The 25,670-nt window shown below is 44.4% G+C and overlaps 2 protein-coding genes across 2 annotated transcripts in view; one reads left to right on the top strand and one right to left on the bottom strand.

Moving 5' to 3' along the window:
• Positions 1–261: 261 nt before the first annotated feature.
• The window catches only part of LOC148409918 (uncharacterized), a 33,645-nt gene continuing 8,236 nt past the window's right edge, over positions 262–25,670 (bottom strand). Inside the window, exons 3-7 of the mRNA XM_088439754.1 lie at positions 20,361–20,505; positions 7,551–7,698; positions 6,898–7,002; positions 3,657–3,855; positions 262–302 (exon numbers count right to left, since the gene is read on the bottom strand). Coding sequence (XP_088295880.1) covers positions 6,949–7,002; positions 7,551–7,698; positions 20,361–20,505 — 347 coding nt within the window. The 3' untranslated portion in view covers positions 262–302; positions 3,657–3,855; positions 6,898–6,948. The remainder of the gene's footprint in view (positions 303–3,656; positions 3,856–6,897; positions 7,003–7,550; positions 7,699–20,360; positions 20,506–25,670) is intronic.
• Positions 8,007–25,670, top strand: part of etv4 (ETS variant transcription factor 4) — a 26,945-nt gene continuing 9,281 nt past the window's right edge. The window contains exons 1-4 of the mRNA XM_088439753.1: positions 8,007–8,152; positions 8,488–8,578; positions 8,670–8,717; positions 15,257–15,310. Of these exons, the coding sequence (XP_088295879.1) occupies positions 8,096–8,152; positions 8,488–8,578; positions 8,670–8,717; positions 15,257–15,310 (250 nt within the window). The 5' untranslated portion in view covers positions 8,007–8,095. The remainder of the gene's footprint in view (positions 8,153–8,487; positions 8,579–8,669; positions 8,718–15,256; positions 15,311–25,670) is intronic.

The following is a 25,670-nucleotide window of genomic DNA, read 5'->3' as shown; positions in this document are numbered from 1 at the left end:
ATAACCTACTTGCGTATAGGCTAACACCGCGCTAGCCGCTAACTAATGACGACCTTGCTTATGGGAGGAACTTCAAAATAAAAGCCGTTACGTTAGGTCCTACATTTTATTTTGAAGCATCGTCCGACTTCCTGGAAACGTTTGGCCTCTCTTACGGCGGCTCGGCAGGCGGCAGGATCGCCGCAGGCCGACTTAACTTCTGGGCCAACAAGCTAAATAAATAAATAAATAAACAATCTCACCCCATAGATACGGCCAGATGAAAGTGTCTATCCTGCCCGGGTAATTTTCCTCTTCCCTGCCTGAAAAACAGCAACAAAAAAAAACAAGTGTGTACTCTGGTAGCAGTAAATAAAAATGTACGCTCAGGTAGCACCTTACTGAAGCTAAACAAAAACGTGGGTACAAATCGCAGTATATTTAGACACCCGAACCAGAATGCGCTCACGCAGCACCCTGTTAAAACTTGTGTGGCGGTGTTGTCAGACAATCAGAGAAAAAGATTTCTATTGTTATTCAAAGGGACTTTTTCTGGACGTAGCGGATGAAAATTGAACAGCAGCTTTGGGAAGACTTTCCGAGCGCCAAGAGAGAAAGAAAAGTCATAGAGAACAAACGAATCTGATGAAGATCGGAAACCGAAAAGCATCGGAGTGCAAGTAATCATCTCCGAAAGGCAAGTCACGGTTGTTATGGTGACGCGGCTTCCTCGTTGTCGGATGCTCGCGTTCATTCATCAGAAGGGAAGGTGTCACGCTAGAGCCGACGCAAAGTTTACCCGCCGAGGGACGGCGCCCCAAAATAGAAGACCGTCCTTATTTTTTTTTTGAACGGGGAAGTCACGTCTCCAAGATTGCAGCAGAGGGACGCCGAGCTAAAAATAGTCGGGCGGTTTCTATTTAACGCCGGCGTAGTCTCCTCCTCCGCCGAGGCTATTTCGGGAACGCGTGAGCGTCTGTCTGCCGCGCGGCCGCACGTGAGGACCCCCGCACGTGCGCTTCCTGTCTTCCCGTGACGGAAGCAGACGGCAAGACGGCGACGGATGGAGGGAGGACGCCAAGGATGCTGCCGCGGGTGGAGAGTAAGATAGTGGGATGAATGGAGGGACGGGGCGGGATTAGCGGGATTAGCGGATGACTAGATTGGAGGATAGAAGGATGGGTTGGTTACAGGTTGAAAGCAGCCCAGGTAACCCTAACCTGCTTGTAAGCAAAGGTTTGCATTTGAAAGTAGGGCTTCAAGTCTCGGTTTGGGTTTCAAACTTTAAACCAATCAAACGGCCGGCCGGCTGTACGTGAAGGCACTTCGGTGGGTGCGTGAGATTTTACCATCTGTAGGAATCGGCATATTTAATTCTTTTCAAATCAAGAACAAATGAACTGGAACATGAATAATTTATTGTTGAGTTGTGTTATAGTGACTGCACAGTATTCAACGCGTTTAATTTATTAGTGTTTAAAAAAACATTGTTTTCCAGTTCAGGTAGTGTTTGGATTCATTTACATTTCTGGAGTCTTTTAGGTGTGGAAAAACTATGAATTAGATTAAAAAAATAGTCCAGCAATGACCTTAATTCCGTCAAAAAACTTGATCCAGATTTATCCAGATTTATTTATTGTATTTATCATGTTCAGCCTGCAAAGTAGACTATAGACTAAACAATAATGAAGCGTCCTTGTTGTGTGTTAGTGTCTCCCCGCAAGACAAACGCTGTTGTGACATTTCACGGAAACAAATTCGAGGAGCTTAGCAACATCATCATTATGCATAAAGTCGCTCTGATTAGATGACCAGCAGAAAAAGAAGACACATGACAATGCATGGAAACACAAGCAAGTGGAGAAGCAACAAGGTTTGCTGCCATCTAGCGGCACAGGGCAAAAATCAATTTTGGATTGTTTTATTTATTTATTTTAACGTTTGTTACAGGGACCACCTAAGTGTGTTTATTTAAAAAGTGAGCTATTGTTTTAAATTGTATTCTTGACCCACTTCTGGTGCAAAGAAGCTTTTTTTTTTTTTTTTTTTTTGCAAAAACAAAAAAAATTGCGTGTGCAAATTGGGGACCGCCACCAGGCTGTAACCTAACCACGCTCGGCCGCTAGATGGCAGCAAGCACACGTGTTTATTTGAGCGTTGCTTTGCTGCTCAAGCAAACTTGTAAGCGGCGCGCAAAGCGAGCGAGTCGTTCGTGGTCGGCGGAACATTATGACCTCACCCCATCAAAAGAGGCTGACCTCATCTCATCACGTGACCTCACCTGAGACCATCATTTCCGTCGGAGGGCAGATTTCTCCTCGGAGGAATTCTTAGCATGACATCAACACCAAATGGGGGTGGGGGTGGGGGTGGGGGGGAATATCAAAACAATGTGGTATGCGAGAGCGCAAAGGAGGGTGGAAGTTTCTCACGCGCTAATGCCGTAAAAAAATCATGCTAACGATGCAGTAATCATCCATCCATCTATCAGCTTTGTGGATTTTTTTCTTTTTAACTGTGTTTTTATGCCTCCAGTTTATTTTGGGTCTAATTCAACTGTTGACCCTGAGATGGCAGCACACTGTTTCACTTAACACAGTTCATTTGAAAGAAGAAGAATGAGAACGGGATCTATTTCTGCACGTCCTAGTTGTTGCATTTTTATAATGGACATATTTGGATTTGATTATTGATGTGTATGTAGTGAGATGTTAATTTAAGCATGAAGCCCCCCCCATGGTAGGGCACTTGCAGGGACCAGCTCCCAAAAGGCTAAAATAACTTGCTATTAATGTGTTTTTAACTCGTGATTCGATGTGCCATTGTGTTAGATCTCTGAATGACATCTTTGTCGTCCTCCACAGTGGACGATTTGACGGCGCCCGCTGGGTGGGGAGGACACCAGTGGAGCGCGGGGGGGGGGCAGCAACAACTACAGTTCTATAACTGACATGCTTATTTTGTATTCACACCCAAATTAGCATGCGGTGTTAAACGAGGTCTAAATGGCCATGTGGGCTAACAATGGAGGCGCGGGGGCGGGGGGGTCATGGCATAACACGCAGACATCAACAAAGATCCTCTCTGTCGTCTTCTTGTTGAAAGCGACAATGTCCGTAACGACAACAGTTGCCTTTGGCAACCTCCCCTCCCTTCCTTTTTTACAACCACTTTAAGAGCGTAAATATGCGTCGGTGTGACTATTTGCTCACTTAACAAGGGGGCGGGGGGGGGGGGGGGGGGGGGGTGCCAAGCCTTCCACTGTTATTGTACTCTTCAAAACAGCCTGCCCACAAGCAAGTCCAGTGTTTATGTGCAAACAGCAAACCTGTCGGAATTCGCTGAAGTGTGATGATGTCACAACAGTTTCTCCAGCCACCCTTGCCAAAACCAAATAGGTAAGCAGAGCTGCAGTGTTACCGCTGCCGGCAAACAGGATTAATGACGTTCGCGTCAGATTCCTAGCGCTCTTTTAGACGTTGGGTAGAGCCTTTGTGGGTATTTAGTGTTTTTCGCGCTTCATCTTTCTGGGCATGGGCTGCACGGGGAGGAAGGTTTGCGCGAATCAGTGCACGCTTTGTGCGCTTCCCATTGGCAGCTGAGCCGTGCAGCTGCACGGCGGCCGCGTCTCTTGAGTGCAAAGCAGGCGCGTAAAAGCTCAAAGCTTTTGTGCTCACCTGATTGATCTGTCGCAGGGGCCGGACCGGGCCAGACGGGGGCCGACGGGAAGGCCCGCGCCCGGCACACTGGCTCGCTTGTTCCGGGGCGCGGGAGGCCGGGTCGCAGGTGGCCGGCCGGGGCGGCGCGGAGCCTCGCGGCGTGTCCCGGCAACGCCGCCGTCGCTCGGGGAATGACCGAGCGCAATTAAACGTGAGACTGAAACACAAACCGCGGCAGGCGCAATATTAGCGACACCTGCACCATCCAAGCCGGGGTTCCCCAAAATGTACCAGAGCGATACCAATTCAATATATGCCAGTGACAATAGAATAATTAACTTAGCATAGCAAAACATTTTTATTGGCAGTAGATACCTTGTTTATCCAAATAGTGTCTAGTGAAAATAGCTCATGACCAATCACGGCTCAGCTTGCGAATGTTACATGAGCTGGGATTGGTCGCCTTAAGCACAAGTAGAGTAATGTCATTTTCTGTTGAAATTGGAAAGTGTGATTTTAAAAGTATGAATTGTCCATGAAAATTAATTGATCAAGTTAACCAAAAACAAAATGTTACGTTTGTACTGCTGAAAATGACTTCATATCTTTGGTATGCCTTTAAAGCCAAGACATATTTTGCATTTGAACAAATCTAACAAGAAATTGAAGCCGTTTGCCAAGGAACTACATAAAGGTGAGTTGAGAATCTTCAAGTTGTACTTTGCCGCCATCTTGGTGCAAAACGGGTTAAGAGGAGACTTGAATTCGATATCAGCAAATCTACTGTAATGCTTTTTTATGCGGTACAGTACAGAACATTTTTCTTTCAAATCGAGAGCAAATTTTTGCAACGTGATGCAAAATATTACTAAATAGTGTTGTGGTGACTCCTTTGCAACACTTTGGATACCTTTATTTTGTTGTTTCCTTTATGGATGCGCATTGTCGTGAATTGCCGCAGTTTGGGGGCAAAAATAAATCCTGTTAATGTTTGTGAATTTTTCCAATGGAAGTTCACGAATATTTCCTTGCATTTATTGTTTTTTTTTTTGTTTTGGGGAGCGTCCCGTAATTTCAAAGACAGCCACTTTCCCGGATCTCAGCAAGGGCGCGCGGACGAGAAATGAGTCAGTGGTCCAGTATTTTTAATTAGGCTCTCTATTATTTAAGCGCCCGAGAGCTGGACAGCGTTACGCCAAGACGCTTCCGCTTCGCCGCCGTTTGACCTTGGAGAGGAAGCGCCCAAGCGCTATTTCCAGACGCCACAGAGAGCGCGTGCTTATTTTCAGGTGTGGATTGTTTGCTTCCGGTTTGGGTCTCGGCGCGGCTTTCGGGTTGGCGGGGGGCGCCGTTGTTTCGGGTGACCCCCAGAGGAGAAAGCGGAAGTTGCGCGTACGGGCACAGGCGGGCATGCGCGGCCCCGCCCCGCCCCGCCCCGCCGTTCACACGCCCGCTGTTTACACGGCCGATGTTTTTCCAGTCGGTGTGGCTCGTCCTCCAAACAAAGCGGCCGCGGACGCGTGAGAGTGTTTGCTTAAAAATGTGCTAATAGCAACTCAACCAATGCGTAATGGATAATTTCTGCTTTTTTTTTTTTTTTTTTTTTTTTAAACCTATGTTTATGTTATAGGCTGTTATAATGACTTCCTTTTCACACAGACTGGCAACATGATACAGTAAGAGGGAATAAAGAAAATTCATTCTGCTGGCTTAAAATAAAAAAAAAGAATCCTACTGCGCTCACTGTTTCGGTTCTTTTATGAATATTTGATAGGTGAATATCGGAGAATATCTCATTTATTTTAAGTGTACAATAGTTAATTTGAATTCTAGGTAGTATCCCAAGTCAGTCAGTTACTTTTAGGGAGTATATTGTAGATTACTGAGAGTATTCATTAACCTTTAGGCGTATTTTGATTGCATTAGGAGTATTTAGGGAACTTTTAGGGAGTATTTTCAAGAGTATTTTGCTCACGTAGAAAGAATGTTGTCATTTTTAAATTAGACAACACAAAAGAAGTATTTTAGGTGACTCTTAGGGAGTAGAGAATTCCGTTTTATGGGGAGTATACAAAATATTTACGTTTACAGAGTATTTTTTTTATTTTAAAGAGTATGTATGTACAGTAACTGAGGATTATTTCATAACTAAGAGTATTTAGGTCACTTTTAGGGAAGAACTTCATTACATTTAAGAGTATGTAGTTGACACTTTGGAAGTATGACATTATTACACGCGCCACTCACTGTTAGTTGACGCGTTGGCTGCCGGCGACGACCGTCAACAGCCAATAAGCCACTGTCAGCCCAGTAAAAATGGACATTTGACGTCTATAGCCGTTACTGGCAACGATTGAGTTTGTTTTTTTGCAACGTGAGTTTTGGGCGTCTAATTTGTTGCGTTGATGCGCAAAAGACACGCTGTCACCTTCTTTGTGTTGCCGCTTGGTCTTCTGGTGTCACTCACTCGTGGCGTATTTGTCTCCATCGACAGACATAATGGCGCTCCATCCATCCCGCTGGAATCGATAAGCACTCTGAGCCCAAAGTGTCTCCCGTCTGTCTGCCCGTCCGTCAGTCGGCGCTCACGTCTCTGCTGAGCAAGCCGGACGCGGAAAACGGACGGGCGGCGGCGCGACACGACGGGCGGCCTCCGCGCCTCCAACTCATTTGTTTCCAATCGCCAAACGTGATCGAGAACACGTGTGCTTCCTAGACGTGCGCCATGACTCAAACCTTTTTTTTTTTCCTTCTTCCCCCCCGGACATGTATTGTAATCACATGAGATGGCTTTCATTTTGGGTGTAAATATTTGATGGCGCCCTCTAAATATTACCGCGCTCTTTCTCGTACGCTGACGTTCCGAAATGGGAACGGGCGAGCGCGTTTTGGAGTAATGCAGCAAGGAGATTTTATATACGTTTGCGTATGCCCGTTCGTTTGTGTCCGCCGTTGCCCATTTTGTCTCAGCAAGACAGCACCCAAACACGTGAGACATCATTAGAAAGGCCATTATGGCCACTACCGAGGACATTAGGACTTAGTGGGGTAGCTTCAATGAGTCAAACGATAGAGCCCAAAAACAAATGTCCACTCCAGTGAACGCAACTGGAGATTATGCATAGGTAAAAAAATATATATAATTTTTCCTCATAAAATCTGGATTTCGGTTTGATAATAAAACACTGATCACAGTGTTACAAGCCTTTAAGCAATATAAATTTGACCACAAGTGAAGTAATAAAAATGCAGTACTCACCTGCACATTTTTATCTTCTGCGAAGAATAGCAGTCATTATTGCAGTCTGGATTATACTGCCCTCAAGTGGTCAAGGCGCACAGAGCAGAAGGAGCGGCACAATGTCTGTGGAGCGGAAGCAAAAAATGAGGCAAAAACTGTTCAATCGTTTTACATTCCATTCAATGGTGTCACTATGTTTTAACGAAGAATAATCTAACAGAAAGCGAAAACATTTTTAAAAGTTGAGATTGTTTGTCCGATCACATTTTAGTATCTATGCGTTGCCGTGTCAGTGTCCCTGGTACCAAAATATAATGGCCCGGCACTGTTCAGTTCCATCGAGTTCAGTCATGTTGCTCTGTGTGTAGCGGTGAAAAGTTTTTTGTTTTCCCCCAAAGAACTTTGTCTTCGGAGGCACGCTATCGTGCTAAGAGGCAACTCTGTCGTCGCTGCGCGCTTGTGGACTTTAAAACCACAAGAATGTGCCGCTCTGGACCGATTTACGTCACATTCAGCGCCACTTTTCCAGTTCTCGGAGCAGCGCGATGAGGTAAACAGCGGGAAGAAAAACAAGCCAGGGCAGGTTTTTTTTTTTTTTTGTGAATGGGACTTTTTTTCTTCTAGCCCTCTTTTTTTGTGAATGAAAAACAACTGGAAAGTCCTGCCCGAACCTTGAGCGCTTTTGCGGTGGCGCCGATTGGCTGCTCGTCGTTTGGCCACGCCTCTTTGTTTACTCTGAAGCGTCGTGATTGGCTGAGGGGCGGGGTCGAGTCTTCATTCACAAGTCGCAACATTGACAAAAGCTTGAAACCGGAGCCACTGAAAGAGGAAATGCACCAATCACGAAGCTGCTCCCCCCCCCCAAAAAAAAAAAAAAAAAAAAACAGAAAAGAAAAAGTGAGCTAGAGCGTTAATGTTTTTATCAAGTTTCGTTGGGGTAACGTAAAGTGTTAAAAATGTCACAAAAGCAAAAATAAAGCGTCTGTGCATTTACACGCCATCGCTTCCCCTTGGCGTTTTTTTTTCTTGCTTTCCTTTTTTTTTTGTGAATGGAGCTCATTATGCATGCATGCTCCACGCAGCTCCATTCACCCCCCCACCTCTCCCTTTCCTCCCCCCTTCTTCCTCAGTCCTCCCTCGCTCGTCAGGCTTTTGCAGGCTGCGCGGCTGTCGGCTCCGCTCCGCTCGGGCCCAAATGAGCGCAGACGGCTGACGGATGGACCGGACCATGGATGCATACTTGGACCAGCAAGTGCCTTTCACTTTAACAAATGTACGTATATGCTTCCGCTTGCACTTTTCGGTGCATTTTGAGTGGGGTTGTTGTTGGTCTCTTGCGCGCGTGCACGACGGCGATTTCGCACTCGAAACCGAACTCGCGTCCGCGTCCGTGCTTTTTTCTTTCTTTCTTTTTAAACTTGCAACAGGATCTCGCTTAAATGTTGTTGGTTGGCCAAATGGTCACTCCCCCCCCTCTTTTTCTTTTTTCCCCCTCTCCCCCAAAACGCGTGTTGACTTCGCGAACCTCGCGAAAGTTGCAAACGAAAAGATATATTTTTTTTTAAAGTGTCAAATATGTGATTTGCACGCGTGTGCGTTGTTGTGCAGAAGTCTCAAGGAAATGGGCCCCCGAATAGACTTTTGATGGCCGCCAAAAGGAAATACATGGACACGGAATTGCCCCCTCAGGAATCCGAAGGTAAAGTTGACTTTATTTTCAAAGAAATGCCCCCGCAACTCTTGTTTTTCCCTGTCCGGATCCGGACTTAGCGTGCGTGTCTTGTGTGCAGACCTCTTCCAGGATTTAAGCCAACTCCAGGAGACGTGGCTGACAGAAGGTAAGATTTTATTCACGTCTGCTTCTGGGAAGCTGTTAATGATATTCGACCGCGCTTGGAATTGTCTGTGTTTTCTTAGGAGTTACAAAGGTAGCGACGATGACACGTAATAAGCGTGTAAGTGACTTACAGCTTATTATTTGCCGTTATTGACCTCGGCGCGTGCTTTGTTGTGCGATATAGGCTTGGTTGTAAGTATGTTGGTTGGTGGTTTAGTGACTTGCTCGTATCTGCATGACTCTGCAAATATATTTCAAACAGGGGCTGACAACGGGGCAGCACGGTGGTAAAGTGGAAGTGAAGTGGTGATAAAATGAATTGCGTGCCATACGGTTGACGTTAGCAGGCGGGATATTACACTGGGGAACAATTTCGAAGAAAAAAAAAAAAAATCTGCTGAGCTAGAATTTTTACGCCGATTGTAATCAAAATTGGCATGCTGATAGCAAAATTTCAGCCAGTTTTTTTTCCTAGCACGCCCATAGCCTCCATATAAGCAGAATTGAACTGATTTACTGTAGTGGGAAGTGGCAACTTTTTTGTGCACTCACAATTGAGTCACTAAGGTGAGAGGTGTGTGCAGCTCCTAAGACACGACAGTCAATATCATCCAAACGAGCATCGGCAATTAAGATGATTACTGCAGGTTTTTCTCCCAACCTTCTATTCCGTGTTTGTTTGTTTTATAAGGCTACACAATAAATCAAATGACTTTGTCAATGTTTTGCACAAGTGGCGGAATCGTGAGAGGGCGCACTGTTAAAAATTACCAGCGTTTGGCAATAATTACCTATGTTAATTTACAGTCATTTGTTGTATTTAAGTTACACTGTAATATTACAATGAATACTTGTGTAAATGACAGCAGATTTGACTGTATTTAGCTGTTATTCTACAGTAAAATCCATTTATCGGTATGTTGTAAATGCATTGACAGGATATTGCTGTGTTCGTTACTGTGAAAGTAATGCAAAACGTATCCAATAATTTACTGTGATATCACGGGAAAATTTTGACAGTGTGGTTTACATGGTGCATTTACTGTACAATAATTACTAAAGTTTACATTCCAAATCATTTATAAACCGTCTTTGCACAGGATTCCCTTTTGACCAAATCTTAACTTTAAATAAATGTTTGTTGGGTTTTTTACTTGAATTAATATTGAACAGGAATCAGAAAGAAAACCGGGATGCAAAAAGCGAAAAAACTTGAGGTGACGGAGAAAAAACAAGATCAGTTTTTTGAGTTGAGCTTGGTGCCGGTCGGCCACTTGGGCGCCGCCGGTACAGAAAATACAAGGAAGAGAATGGAAGGTCGGCGCCATGTTGGATTATTGATTTTGGCCCCGCTAGCATGGATCACTGCTGCTCGCAACCGCCGAGACCCAGTTTGAGGCTGTGCTGATGATGATGATGAAGATGTGAGTGCTGATGGAGTGATTATTCCAAAAAAAAAAAAAAAAAAAAAAAGCTACATATTGCCCCGTGGTGGGAACAGAATGACTTTGTGGCGTTGGGAAGTCACAAAGAACAAATACTACTTTGCTTCTAGTACGTTTTTTATAGTATATGAGAATAGCACGTGTGTAAAAATCTAAACTTCAAGTAAGTTCATAAACAGCAAGTCATACACAAAGGAAGAAGAGCTTTTGGCAAGCTGTTGTAATATTAGTCGCTCTTCGCAGAAGATAAGGAATATATGCCTGTGAGGGTTGTTCCAGTATATTGTCGCTCTACATGTGCCCCTGCAGCTTTTGTGTTCAAATAGTCGCCGCTTCACACCTTGTAGATGAACTTTGAGTTTTGTTGGGAAACTTTCGATCCTTGAGTGTTGACTTTTTTTTTTTTTCAACTCCAACTAGGGCCTTGAGCTACAAATCCGGCCACCTATTGTTACACTTTTATTGCCTGCGGGCTTTTGTCTTTGTGTGTGTTGGGACGCCGGCGCGAAGTGAACTTGTCGCTTTCGACGCCGCATGTGAAAAGGCCGGACACCGGCGCGGGTGCGTCATTGTCGGCCCGGGAAAAAAAAAAAAAAGGTGGCAAGACGTGACGTCTGAGGCTTTTCTGTTGCTGTCGCGTCGATGATTTTAAAGTCAGAGGTCGTAATGTTTGAAAATTTGATGGAAAAAGTTATTTACGGTTGAATATTTGAAATTTCAAATGAAAAACGTTCAGCCAATAAATAACAAGCTGGAGGGGCAATACATGTTAATGTAGGATATATAAAGTGTACACTATGCGCAAATTCGAAATAAAGTTCAAAAGAAATTCAGCTGTAGCAAACAAACCGAAGAAAAAGTCCTAATTTGTCACTTTCGACCTGCAAAATAACAAGTCTGGCTGCTGCAGCCACCCTCAATTAAAAAAGAAAAATAAATGAAAGCCATACACTCAAATGAATCTGGAAATCCAAAGCAAAATGTCCCCGAAGATAAATAATTGCCGTGGACTAGCGGCTAATCATAGTCTGGATCATAACTGCGGGGGGAAAAAGGTCACGTGACATATCGACTCCTTCGGGTAATCACATCCTAGCTGAAGCGCGGCAAAGTTGTTATTTGACTTTAACTATTGGCTTGAGCGCACCACTTCTCCTTTTCCTGTGGCATTAATTAAAGACTTTATCTGCGGCAATTGCACTTGTGAGGGATTTGCCCCGATTGTAAACGCCAGGAGAGCTCCGGGGGATTTGGAAGTTTTTTTTCTCCCCCCCTTTTGGCCATGATGAGGAGGAGAGCGGAAACGTTGGACGGCGAACGGCGAGGACGCTTGTTGCGTCTTGTCTTATTGGCCCTTCGGGTTTGTACGCCCAGGAACTCCCGCCAGGGAGGGGGGGTGAAGTGGGGGGGGGGGGGGGGGGCTCGTCGTGTGTGTTGACTTAAAAACACTCATTCCTTCTTGTGCTGACTTGCATCTTAAAGTTACCTGACGCGTCGAAAGTGACAAATTACATATACTCCGTTTAGTAGTAGTTGACTACGTTTTCAAGGATCTGTACATTTTTAGGTAAATTGTTAACATGAAAAATCTGTACTTTGTACGGTTTACTAGGAAAACAGACTCGGAGATGCCCGATTCTTGCTTTGACGTGAAAAAAACTTTGAAAGACATAAAACAAATAATAATAATGAGCTTTGTTTGAGTAAGGTTCGTTAGCTTAATGCTAACGCACAATGAAAAACACCATAAATAGCCTAACGATTAGTACCGATTCACAATTGGCCTCATAACAGATATGCATCTTCCGATTTCTAGAGCCGCTTATCCTCACATGGGTCGCAGGCTTGCTGGTGCCTATCCCGGCATTCTTTTAACCACCGCCACGCCCTTCTCAACAGATAATTGCACTTAATTGGTGGGGGAAACATGGCAATACTCAAATGCATATATTCTTTATCCTCCACAAAAAAAACTGAAAAGACTGAATCGCGGGAAGGGAGTCAACTTTAAGCGCAGGATAAAACGTTGATGGGGGCCGATGGATACTGGATTAGGAAGCAGAACGTAAAAAATGTGTCAAATGTAGCCGACTTTCAAAATTGAGTGGGCATAATTCTGATCGTGACCAAGATGAGTCCATTTCAACGAAATTTGTTAGTTTTTTTTACTATAGGACGAGACATGCTTCCGTGAGGGAGTCAGCTGTGAAACTCCTCTTCATTTGTGTCTGGATGTGTGTATTATAGTTCCCCCCAGTGGCCAAGACGGGCGCATCATAGTGAGCGCAAGGCCTGGAAAAGATTACTCGCATTGTCGTGTCTTTTCAATGGGAAACCAACATCATCACGAGGATGTGTTTGGTTTATGATCGGCTCCGCTAGCCATTGCCTTCTTCTCCAGTCAGACTGTCGACGACTGGCCGATGCGCGCGGCTAAATGTTGTGCCGCTGCGTCATGTCAACTTCAGCTTCCAGCGCTTCTCAAAAAAACAAACAAAAAAAAAAAAACGCAATCCCAGCCAAGCCTGAGGCGAAACAGTGGCAACTTAGCGGCTAATGAGGTTATTATTAGGTCGCAGTAGGCCGCGGGATGCTACGTTACATTAGAAATCAATGATGTGTATCTGAACACGCCACGAAAAATGTGTCATCCGGTCATCCGCTTTTCTGTGTACAGGAAGAAGTGCGATGACAAAAAAAGTGAATAATTTGATGAAATATTGAATTTCCTCTTTTTGTGCCTGTTGTCTGTTACTCACGCTGCGGATCGGAGCGGGGCTGTGACAACACATGGCGATCGTTTGAAACCCAGGCTGAATTGTGCTCGTTATAGCTGAAGAGTAGCGCAACAAAAATGGTTTTAATCATCGATTCGTCAATTACTCGGTGAATTCGCTGATTAAAAAAAAAAGTTTCTTGTTTCTTTGTATAAAAAAAGGCTTTTTTTTAAAAAACATTTTCGCTTTGATCTGTGATGAGTCATCGTTGATCATTAATTTACAAAATAAAAGCAAATGTCGGTAATGTTTCGTTTCCGTTCGAGACACTGATGATCAGTCTGTTTCAGGACGGATGAAATTAAACTGCCGAGAGGCTGAGATGATGACAATTTCAACAATTTTAGGTCTCGGATTGATAAATCGATTGTCAAAAACCGTTCTGGATTCATTGGATTATTCATTAGTTGTCGATTAATCGTCAAATCACCGCTGACACGATACTTAATTAGGGACGGGCGAGTACAGATACCTTTCAGGACGGTTAGGTAATTATGATGACATCCTTTACTAGCGTCACCCGCTGTCCTTGGAGTAATTTTACAATCGCAAAGTAGAAATGATAAATTAGGAGAATGGAAAATCGATATGGTGATATAGCGGAATCAGTAGGTCTGACCCTTGTGCATTCTTTTGTCCAATATTTTGAGCGTCGCATCAAAGGCATTTCACATCAAAAGGAAAGCATTGAAAAAAAGACAGTAAGGAGCTGAAATTTCACCCAGATGGTGACAACATGTCAACACCACTTAGTTATTATTGGATCACTTTATTTGATCTGGCTTTTTTTGTTGGGAAATTGATACTTGGTATCAATATCAGGACTACTCAAAAGTTGAGTACTCATACTGGTATCGGTCTTAAAAAAAAACGTGGTCTCCCTAAATCAAGCGAAGTTTTAACCGGATGAAACAAACTCATCAGTAGTATCAATGACAAATCAATGTAAAGGCCAAAAACAAAGGCAAAATATCTGTGTCTGTTCCACACGCCACATTTGCTGGCAGCGAGTTCAAATTGGAATGGAGTCCCATTCTATGGGCAGCTGTTTATATTCACTGCGAATATCCAGAGTGACTTTAACAGGCTGCTCTGGCTCAACGAGCGAGGAAGCGCGCCAGGCGCCGTGACAACGCGCCGACTCGGATACCACTTGTCACTGTCGCGCTAACTTTGTTTAGCGCAGTGACAGCGGTCTGGATTCTGTCCGCATCCCTCGCGAAGAAGCGCTGGATGGCAGGTCGTTTTTTTTTTTTTGGGTTCTGTTGGTTTTTGGGGACTTCAAAAGAGTGGTCGGCTCTTTCAAAAGCGTCCGATCGGCCAATGAAAGTCATCCGGGGTGGACGTGAATGAGTCCAGTCAGCGCTGGCGGCCCAGGTGCAAGCGGCCTCAGACAGGCGCTATTGTGCTGCGGGCCGGCGTTAGGAATCCCCGTCCATTCACCATTGTGCTGCGGGACGCGGGATCGCGCATACACACACACACACACACACAGGTTGGAAATGAGTGCCAATGCGCCGCTGTGGGGGGCGCGGAGGTCAGAATCCTCCCGCTGGGCCCTAAGCTCCCAGGCATGTATTTTGCCGCTCTCGAATGAATGAGCTAAACGGGCGTCAGAAAGACGGCCGGAAAGCTTTTTCGTGTGACTTTCCACTGCGCTAAGACTTATATCGCTCGGGATGGGAGAGCGTAGGATATAAAGTCGCTGTTTAAGTTTACAAAAGTTTCGGGTCGGTGTTTGGCGTCAACACAGTTTCAAGATTTGTTTGGGGTTTCAAAACAGCCTACAAAAGCGTTTCAAGTCTGGCTTAGAGTTCTTAAGGGGACTGGATTATGATTTGGGTTTCAAGATCGGTTCTGGTTTCAAATTTGCGGTCAAAGACTAGATTACGGGTTTAAAAAAGGTTGAAGATTCTAGGCCGGGATTAAAGTTACAAATCTGTTGCCTTATGGGTTTAAAAAGGATTTTTGGATATGAGTTTAAAGTACGGGAAATGTTTTCAGAATACGGTCCCAAAGTAGGGTTGTAAGTCTAGTTTAGGGTATCAAAGATCTCAGGCTTGCGTTTAAGGTTTCAAGTCTAGTCATTAGTGGTTCATTATTATTGCCCTTATTGCTCTAGTACTGTTTTTTTGTTTGTTTTTGTGTTATTGCCTACTTTATTATTTGCTCAATTATGCAACGTGGTCTTTCATTGTGTAGTATTACTTGCATATGACTATAAAACTCTTGAATCTTGAAGGTTTCTTTGCACAGACGGCGCTAAAAGGCTGAAATGTGACGTGAAAAAATTGACGTTTTCTCTCTTCTACTTCCAGCTCAGGTTCCTGACAGCGACGAGCAGTTTGTTCCGGATTTCCACTCGGAGAACTGTGAGTACTTTTGACTTTCTCCGTCCGCTCCGAGTTCATTTATCCGTCGGATTGTTTTCGGGTCTTCTACCCCCGGAGATTTTATTGTTGATCTCATGTGATCTGGTGTCACTAGACTCGCTCGTGTTGTTTCTGGCCCGCTGTTGGGACGGCGAGGTCAAACGCGGGCCGGCGGACGTGTCAGCGGGGCTCTGCGACTAAAAAAACTATGACGGGAAAAAAAAAAAAATGATACAGTTCTGGAACGTATCATAGGCTCACTGTAATCTCTCTGGCAGACAAAAGCCAGGACACCAAAGGGCCTCGGTATTGTGCCTTGCCGCCCGCCATTTGCATGCTGGTGAAAAGCCCAGAGGTTCCGGCCCAGGAAACCGGTAAAAAAGCGGATTCGGGTCCGTAGATGGGCCTTTGTGCTGGAGGGAAGATGTAAAAAGGGAAAGCAAATGATTTGAATGCGCTTCCCTTTTGTTAACAATGGAGCTTCAGGATCCAGGCGGACTGGTGCGCCTCGGTACAAACATCCATTCATGAGGTGCGTCTTTATATAACCTTTTGGCAGCTTGGAGCAGAGGAGTCGCAAGACTTGACTCCAGTCTTAACTTGACAGTTTGAAGACTAAATATTATTCTAAGATCACCTGTTTTTTTAATTTGGCCGCGTGACGTTAGAAAGCTGATTGATCGTCACCAGAGCGAGCGGAAACCATAGGGAGTCTTTGACTTTTTTTGGATTCACTTTTGAAGGGACGCGGATGACCCTGGAATTTCCCTGACCTTATTTTTGGACAGGATATTACAATATGTGGCTTTTAAAAAATAAATAAAAACATAAATCAGCATTTTGCAAATATGAAAAGTTGCTCAATAAACATGCTGAACTCATTCAAGACTGGCTCTTTTCAGACACTCTTTGACAATAATACAAGAAAAATTGGAAGGAAAAATTACCCGGGAATGAATGTCTGAACATAAAAAAGCTCCGAAAATACGTATTAATATTAATTAATCTGTTTAAAGACATTTCCCCCAAGCTAAATTTGAGTTTGTATTTTTGACTTTTTTATTTTGACACCACACATTTCCCTCTAATGGAAAATGGATATCAGCTTCAAATATTGGTTAAAATAATCCTTACCAGGCCAGAAAAAAAAAAAGGATTAACTTAAACCGACTGGCGCATATATTATGCGACTTACTTCCACCTTTGACTTAGTGGGAACTTAAAAGAAGTGACAGCTTTGGGCAGGGGTCACAGGGACATCCTGCCCTTGGTCTTTTGTGTGTAAACACGGCGCCGTTTCGACCCGCGAGTGTCACCGTCCCAACGTGACACATGCGCGCTCGTAACATTGTCGCCGTCCATTGGGCGACAAAGCGTCGCAGGAAGCGCAAATGAACCCGAGGGCACGCGGGGGTCGTGTCTACTTAACCCCCTCCGGCCCGCTCGGCCAATGGTCCGCGGGCCCGAGGCTAACTGCTGACCCCGCCGCGATTTGCGGGGTCACGGGGGGGCTCCGCTTTGACGGGCGCTTCATTTAAAGGCCGGGGGACGCTTTGTGTTGACGGACGGCGTCCCTGCCGCTCGCGCTCGCCGCCGCTCTTCAACTTTGACCGGCCGCCGTAGCGCCACTCACCGCAAGATACGGTCGCGCTTTTGATGACTTGACGGGTTGGGATTTTGGCATGGGAACAATCGGGCTCGGCCCAGCACCGACCCGGTGTTACCGCAAACGTTATTGAGCCGAGGCGCGTATTTGAAAAACGCCACGTCACACCACTCAACATTCAATGTAGGAGTTAACGTTAATTTCGCACTCCTGGTGTACAAATACAACTTGTTGATTTCGCCATATTTCAGCAAAAACCACTGCATCTGATAGGGTATCAAGAGAACGAAAAGCGGGAATGAGAAAGACAGAAAAATATGAATGGACCGTTGGTATACGAGTGCTAAAATTGTAGATTTTTGAAGTAGATCGATATATTGTGTCACTATTTTTTTTTTTTTTTTAGCTGATAACGGGTCGTGACAACCCTGACCAAATCAATTTGTGAGTAAATTCATAATGATCCTGACTCTTTGTGACATGGGATTTTCCAAACGTAAACGCTGGACTAACGAATGCAAGGAAACTCCATGAGACTTTTTAGCTAATCCGAAGCCTGAAGAAAGGAAATAATCAGATTCAAATGCTGATCTATAGCTCTGGGTTAATAGGCTAATATTAGCTATTTTAGAACCGTCAAAAATCTGCTAAATGTGTGTTAATCTCCTGAACACATCAGAGATAACGTAAAACAAAGATGACATTCAAGCACCAAATCCCCAACACAAATCAATTTAAATGTCAAGTAAGTGAAATATTCATCAAACGACAAAAAAGTTATCCATTTTTTATGAATTTATGAATATACAATATATCAGAGATAAATCTAAGCTATATTTTACATGTTTAAGCCGGGAGGTTGTTTCCTTTTTGGAGCCGACGGTTTCGTTGCTATCGTCGACCTGAAACGCTCGCGACGGGATCGGTCTCGGTCCGCCGCCGGGAGTCAAAAGTTCACGCATTGTTGAAATTGAAAGACATCTGCGCAGGTGAGTCACCTGTTATTGAAACTAGCGTGTGTTTGTGTGTCGAAGCAGAAAGGCAGACTCTAATCCTGCCCGGCTGGAGTATAATTGATGCTTGCGGATCAATGCGGCGCCTCGCCGAGCTTGTTTACCGTGTCGGCTTGTTACCTGGGCGGGCGTGGCCTCCATTAGGCTCCAGAAAAAAAAAAAAAAAAACACTTAAATTACACAGCGGAATGTCACACTGTGGGATTGTGCAATACCTGCACATCTGTTGAACTTAGCTGGTTGTTGCTATAGCTAGGACCTGGCAGAAATGTTTTTTTTTTGTTTTTTTAAATCAGATAACAGATCAGATAATTAAATATATATATATATGATAAAATAGCTCTATTTTGGCTTGTTTTAGTGTTTTTTTTTTTATTTTACCACATGCAGTACTTCACTATTACTACCGATATTGAAATGTGTCCATTTTATAACTGTGAACTGGCGAGAATCTGCTGTTCTGGTTTTTGAGGGGGAAAGGGTTTTGGATTTTCAGTTAAAGAGGAAAAAAATAACTCAAATTCTTTGTTGAAGTTCCATCGGGCATGTTTACTGATCCAACTTTTCAGATCGCAAAATATTCTTTTTTTTTTCATCTTATTTTTATCGCAAGACAACTCTGTTTTGAAATTATAACAAAAAGTTCCATCAGAACTAAAGTAATAACTATGTACAGTCATTAAACGGAGTTCTTCAAAATTTCACATCAAAGTATGGTAATGAAGATAATAGAGTTTTATAACGACCATTTTATCCGCCATCGTATTTTTTTCGAAAAGATCGATATTCGTCAAAACGCCAAATAACGCCGGCTCCCAATTGGTCAAGCGAGGGCCGCTAACGGAAAGACGCGCATCCCACATGGGTCCAACGTCCTCGCACGCATGAAAAAAAAAAGGCAAAAAGTCCTATTTCCTGCTGTGAAAGTCTGACGTTGTCCAAAACGGTGAATAAGGTTGCGTGCGGCGGTCACAAGCCGGCCTTCGGCGAGACGTGGAGAGCGCCTTCTTCTTTGTTTACGCTCTGCGCGAGCCATTCATAAATTTTCTTCCCTGCCTGCGTAAGAGGAAGTGTGCCTTTCGGCCGCTCGCTCCATTCATAAAAAAAAAGTCTAAAGTCTCCCCCCTTTTCCCGCCCTCTCCTTCTTTCCAAGTGGATACTCCAAAGCCCTCCCTCCCTTCCTGTGTGTTGAATTCTCTGCTTCGCACGCACGCACGCACGCGCACACAGAGTTTGAGTGTTCCAAGATGTGAGCTAATCCAGTGATTTCGGAGCTGTATGGGACGATTGTTTGGTTTTGTGCCTTGCAGTAATTACGTAGGAAGTTGCGGCCGTAGAGCGCCGCTGCTCTCCTTTTCAGGGAGAAGGCGCGAGAGAGGACGAGGGAGAGCAAGGAGCCGCGGGAGCGAATGGCCGACAAGGCGAGCGGAAGCGGGCGGCGGGCCGCTTCCGAAAGCTCCATTCACACGGTTTCATTTTTTTTTTTTTTGCCTCAAATAATGCTTTTAGTTTCGCTTTCCTCTGCGTTGCCAATGGAAAAAAGGACTAGATGGCGGCGAGCATGTCCATATTTGGCACTGGTTGCTAAGCAACCAAACAGGTAGTAGCCTGGAAGCTTACGTTTACTATGTAAGCAAATGTAAGCGTATTTATGAGATTAAATAAGTATTCAAATGAATGAAATGTAACTTTTTGAAGCATTTATTTGCTTGAGTTCAGGAGGAGGCAGCGTAAAGCAGATGTGCGTAGAAATAATGCACACGGAGTTGGTCAGGAAGCTGCGGCAGCATTTAACATTTGTTGAGAAGGATAAAGAATATATGCCTTTAGTATTATTATTATCATTAGCAACGGGACAAGATTATAATCTGTCCAAACGCCGAGCTGGATGGGAAAGGTCAATTCGGCTTGAGAAAAAATGTTTCAAACGGGATGAAACATTTTGGAGAATTTTATACTTTTGGATGGAGAAAACTTGGGAATGCGTTTAAATGATCTTGGCTTTTGAACATCTGCCCACACCTTCAAATTAGAGTAAATTGGTACGACCATTATTGGTCAACTTTTTCAGCAATCGTTTTTCTGTGTGAAATTAGTTATGGGATATTATAAAAACATTGAAAGTGCTCTTTTTTTAAAAAAATAAAATTCCACAAAGATGGCTGCCACTTGTCACGTTGCTATTATTACATGACCTGTCTATATGTGTTGCTGCACTATTTGTGTTTTGTTGCATCATCACATTAATGCAAGATTTCTTCACCTGTCTATGATCCAAACTCAAAAGTCTGGTTACTTGTATCTCAAGGCAGCAATTTTTACCAAATAGGCCCAAAGCTGAAGTAGTCAGGAGTCTTTGCTTAATTTCTTGTAGGTATGCATGTAGAAAAAAAAAAAAAAAGCGAGAGAAAAACGAGCTAAAGTGACATACTTGTCCCTGCAGCACGTCGCTCCTTTGGTTGGCCGGTTGAGCGCCTCGCTCTCGTTCTGGCCTCGGGAACATGCAGCCCCGCCGCCGTGGTCTTTTTCTTTTTCCAAAATAGAGGTGCTACGCAACAGCAAAAACAGCCAGGTGCCTGCCAGAAACAAGCGCACAAGTCACCAACGCGACGCCTCTCGCTTGCACGCCGGAGTCCTCGCAAGTCAGCGAGCACGCAAAGTACAAACTCGCACACAAGCGGCGGCGCTTTTATGAATGGGCCGCTTGTGAAAAGCCAGCTGAGCTTGGCGGGCCCTCATTCGCGACACCTAAGAGACGCTTGTTTTTGTGCTCGCTTTTTTTTTTTTTTGGGAGCATTATGTCATCTTTCGACGTCATATTGTTTTTTTATTCGCAACGATCACCTAAAAATGCGCTCGGTGTGAATTGAGTTATTGCTATATTTATTGGGGGAAGCTTTCCTCCGTTTTTGGGATCATGGTTCCAAGTAAGGCGCCGAGTAGTGCTTTAAAATCCTCGCGTGACATCTATAGTGTCTTTATGTACAGTAAGGCCTGACGTGTTGATTTGTTGCAGATAAGCAGTTAAATAATCACTTGGATGGGGGAGGGGGTTAAGTGGGGTAAGCAGCAGAGCTTTATGAATGGATAAAATTGTGTGTGTGTGCGTGTGTGTGTGTGTGTCGGGGGGGGGCATGTGTGGCTCCTCTTTCCGGAATCATGGCAACGAGGCTCATGGTGATGATAAAGAAGAAGAATAGACTCTTCCACTCGGAGTGGTCATGTGCAAAGGGCTGATGCATTCAAGCGTTGTGGGGAAAATTGCCTTTCACTCATTGTTTGCTTATTAGCTGCACAGTAGGACGAGCTGATTTTGGCCACCGTTCCTGTTTGACTTCTGTCCAGTTTACACACGCGCAGAGTGCACATGATTATGTTGACCCGCTGACACAAGCCGGGAGGCGTGCTTGGGGGGGGGGGGGGGGGGGGGGCGCATCGATCCTCGGCCGCCCCCTCCCCCCAGCAGAGCAACTGATAGACGACTTGATAGAGATAAAGTGCCGATAAATCAGCTCCAGGAAAAAGAGTTAAGACACGTACGGGTCAAACGTGTCGCGAAGCATTTAGAGATTCCCATCATGATATTGAGAGGGGGGAGGGGGGAGGGACTTGTTAAGGGGATGAGCAAAAGAATTGCGTGCAGCTAATTTGAAGCGGTGAGGCTCCTTGGACGCTACGTTGAGAAGTGTCAGCTTTTGTTGTTTATGGCTAAATTCAGTTGCCGCGGAATGGCAGAGTGCACAATTGTGTATTTTTATTAAGATGAAGCTAACTTGGTTTAAGCCTTAAAGGGACAGTGTGTAAGATTTAGACCAGTTTTCATTCAAAAGTGTAAGAGTAAAGGATTGTAAAATTCAAAAACTTGCAAAAACAGTATCATTATATAAATGTAATCATAAGTCTAGTTATAATGAAATGACATTACATGGGGGGTGGTACTTCTCCAAAGGCAGCCATGTTTGTTATAACTACACGCAATGGTAAATGCAGCACCTGCAGCATCCCCTGCTGGCCATGATGAAAAACGCTTCTAACTCTTACACACTATCCCTTGAAGAAAATGCAGTTTTTTGGGGTATTCCTTTAATTTTTTAATGGATTTCCATCGTATACTTTTTGATCTTACACACTATCTCTTTAATGTGCGGTAATTTGAGCATTTTTGGGCTGTTTTCTTCCAAACGGTCATTATTACAGCTAAGGGATGGCCCATTCCTGGTAACTTAGTGGCAGTGCCATGTTGAATTTTATGTTGTCACCAACTGGGTGAAATTTCAGCTCCTTTGTTTAATTGTATGCGTGTATATTATATATAAGTAGCACATACAATACTATTTGGATGTTTTTACCTGGGGTTTTCCACGCATCAGCGAATGAACATAGATTTGGATTACATTTCCCAACCGCGGAACGGATTTATGTCGTGAACCGGGGGCCCGCTGTACTTGAACCTAGCTTACGTCTGCACGCAAGTGTCACTTTATGAAACCAACGTTTTCGTAGAAAAGTGTGTTTTTCTTTTATTAAACACGCGGCAAATTAATCTTGTAATTCAAGGAACCACTTTTTTATAGTCAAAGCGTTTGCACCCGCCCGCGCAGCCAATATTTCCTCTAAAGCTCCTTGTGTGCACCATAATCCCATCAGGCAGCGGGAGCTCATTATATCATCTGAGTAACGTGCGGATGCATCGATTGCTACATTAAACATTAAACGGAGGATAGCTATATTGGGGGGGGGGGGGGGGGGGGGGTTGAGGAGTCAATATGGTGTCAGATTAATTACATCCCGGCCTCGCCCGTAGCGGGCCGTCCCCCCCGCGTCCCGGGACAGGGAAGTATTGTCCCGCAATGTGAGCGCAAGATTTACGGCGGCTCGATTGCCGTTTGTCAGAAGCGCAAACGCGGCACATTTGGAAGCGGAGTGCGCGGCGGGGGGAACGTGTCGTTGACACGTCACGTCAAGGCTCTATGGCGCTGGCAGGGTTTATCGCCCCTCTTTAGTGCGGGACACATCCATAACAGTCTTTTTCTTTCTCGCTAAAGAAAATCATTGACAGCGGAATGCTCTCCCATTTTCAAAGGTGGTGAAATGACTCATTACAGCTAGCAGAAGTTAAAATACTTGCGTAACGCAGCACAATCAATGCCGGTTTGGCTAGCGGTGGATGTTAGCATTAAGCTAGCCGGTAAATACTGACTGTTGTATGACTGTTGTGTTCCGACACGCTGGGATAAATAGGTACTCGCTCCGGCGGCACAGAAATGCGGTTTTCACGCAGAAGGAAGTGAAAGTGTGACATTTGCGGAAAAGCTATGACGGCTGTCGGTCACACGCGCATCCTGTTAGCCAACCAAAGGCTACTGTGGCACAACGACTCATGTTTTCCACTTCTTGACCACGCTGATGTTAATGCGATACTTTCCTTTCTATTTTTTTTTTTTTTCATTCATCATCGGTAGTCCTTTGACAACTCACCATTGAGTCATGTATCTTACAAATCATTTTATTGAGCTGGTAATACCACTCTCACAATAGACTTAGGACTGGAGAGAACCGATATGTTTTTGTTTTTTTTCTGGGCCAGTATCGATTATTAGTCGTGAAGAAAGATGATAATTTGGAGTCGATATTAGTTTTCGGGTTAAGGTTATAAGATTATAATAATAAGTCAATTGAAAACTTCAATGAAAGTTTCCTTAAAGGGATTGTGTGTTAAGATTGAGAGCGTTTTTCATTACGGCCAGCAGGAGGCGCTGCATTTACCATTGTCAAACCGAATATTTTATCATTTCACGATAACTCAAACTCGAGTTTCTCGTCAATCCCGTTCAAAAATTGATTTATCCGATAGGAGCGCACTAAGGTATCCGTTGGCGGGACGGCGACCGCCGGCGACCAGCTGGCCGGCTTCCTGATTGCGCGGTGACCCGAGAGGAGAGCACATGTGCCGCACATGTTTCCGCGCGATCCGCACTCGGACGAAGACTTGGATGGCGTTCCGTCGACTCGTTTCCTCTCCCGCCTGGGTGTCTCTGTGTGATTTATGATGCCGGATAGCAGAAAAAGATGGATTGCATTTGAATTGCTTTTGTGTGCGTGTGTTTTGGGCCACAATTATATAGTCGCCTTTATGCGAAGATCGTGCAAAACTGCAAATTTATATTCCCTTGCTTTCTACACGGAAGCCAGCGAAGTGGGAAACGGTCCCCGCAAAATTGCTGATTTTCGCCAATTTTTTTTTTGTTTGAAATTTAAACTAATACTAATTGACTATTATTAGATGATTAATAAACAAATACATTAACTTTCTTCTTCTTCTTTTTTTTATTATTATTATTCTTTTTGCTCCATCACTGGCGAGTTATTTTTAGGCACTTTGTTTCAATTTAAAAAAACAACATTTTAAACAGATAGTTACCTGAGGTTAAAAGTTTGAACAGAAATGAGATTTTCAAAGAAGGCTGCAACGATATGTCAAATAATAAAGATGGCTTGATAAAAACGCCTGCAGATGGAGACGAAACAACACAGATACAGCCAAGCCTCTAGGGTCATGACAGTTGTTTTTGTCGCAAAACCGGGAAAATACCAATGAGGGGATGAAAAAAAACTCAGTATTTCACATCGCAACATGAAAACAACATAAGCCGAGGACGCTGTCACACAGGGGTCCGCTGTAATTGGCTGATTAATAATTTCTCTGAATTCTATTCTGCCAAATATCGGAATCGGCATTGGCCTAAAATAATCCATCAGTCGGTTGTACGTTGTAATAAAAGTGTGACGGGGGCTCGTATCTGGGCGCGGCGTTTACTGTTTAACCGTGTCAAAAAGGACCAGTCGGATATTGAATGATTGCGTTGTTGTTCTGCTAATGTCATTATCCGTTCTTGTCAATCAATAGCTTCCTTTTTAACCTTTCAAAGCAGCATGCTGGAACGCTCTTCGGTGGCTTCATTGATCCACGGCATTTGGCGAGCGAGCGGGGGGTTAACGCAAACGGAGGAGCAGATAACCCCCGAGATGGGTGGGGAGGGGGGGTCCGGTGGTGTTATGACAATCGGGCTGATGTCCGTTGAGTTAGTGCCAGCGAGGCTGTCGTGAGCTCCAAACTTCCAGAGGGGTTTGGCATAAACATCCCGTTTAAGATTGTCCAGATCCAGTTCTGTCTTTACGTCGGGTTTCCCCACCGCCCGCCCTTTCATGGCGAGAAGAACTTTGTTTGAGGTAACACGCGGAAAGCGACGGCGATGATTTGTCGACCCGACGTTAGCATGCTTCCGATGCCTGTTATGGGCCATTACGTCACTTTGGGCTCGGGTAAATCGTGACGATTTTGAACCACGGAAGGAGCAATCGAAACGGCCTTCTTAAAATATATTTTTTTATATTGGGTTTAGTGTTGTTATGGTTTGGCTCGTACAGTGTGCCAGCAAAAACAGACAATTTACTGTCAGTCAGCGTTCCTAAAACTGTTATTACACGTTTGGTGAAATCAAGGGCGGAAAGCGGTGGTTGTTTACGTTTATGTTTCAAATAATATTGGCTAGGATTCTTTTTTGGTGGCGTGGATTTTGTTGCACGTTTCTGATTCACGTTTTTCATCGTAGCAGTTATTCAAGGAGGGAAGTAATGCAATAAAAAAAAAAAACAAAGAAAGTCTCTCCGGATTGATGGCTTTTAGGGGCGCTTATTTTGGTGAGCGGCTCTGGCGCTTGTGTGTTTTAGGAATCCCGCA

This window comes from Hippichthys cyanospilos, chromosome 17 (genome assembly GCF_059441005.1).
Source record: "Hippichthys cyanospilos isolate Australia breed blue-spotted pipefish chromosome 17, RoL_Hcya_1.0, whole genome shotgun sequence".
NCBI lineage: Eukaryota > Metazoa > Chordata > Actinopteri > Syngnathiformes > Syngnathidae > Hippichthys > Hippichthys cyanospilos.
Note: the sequence above shows the minus strand (reverse complement) of the source record. Positions and strands in the feature narration are given on the sequence as shown.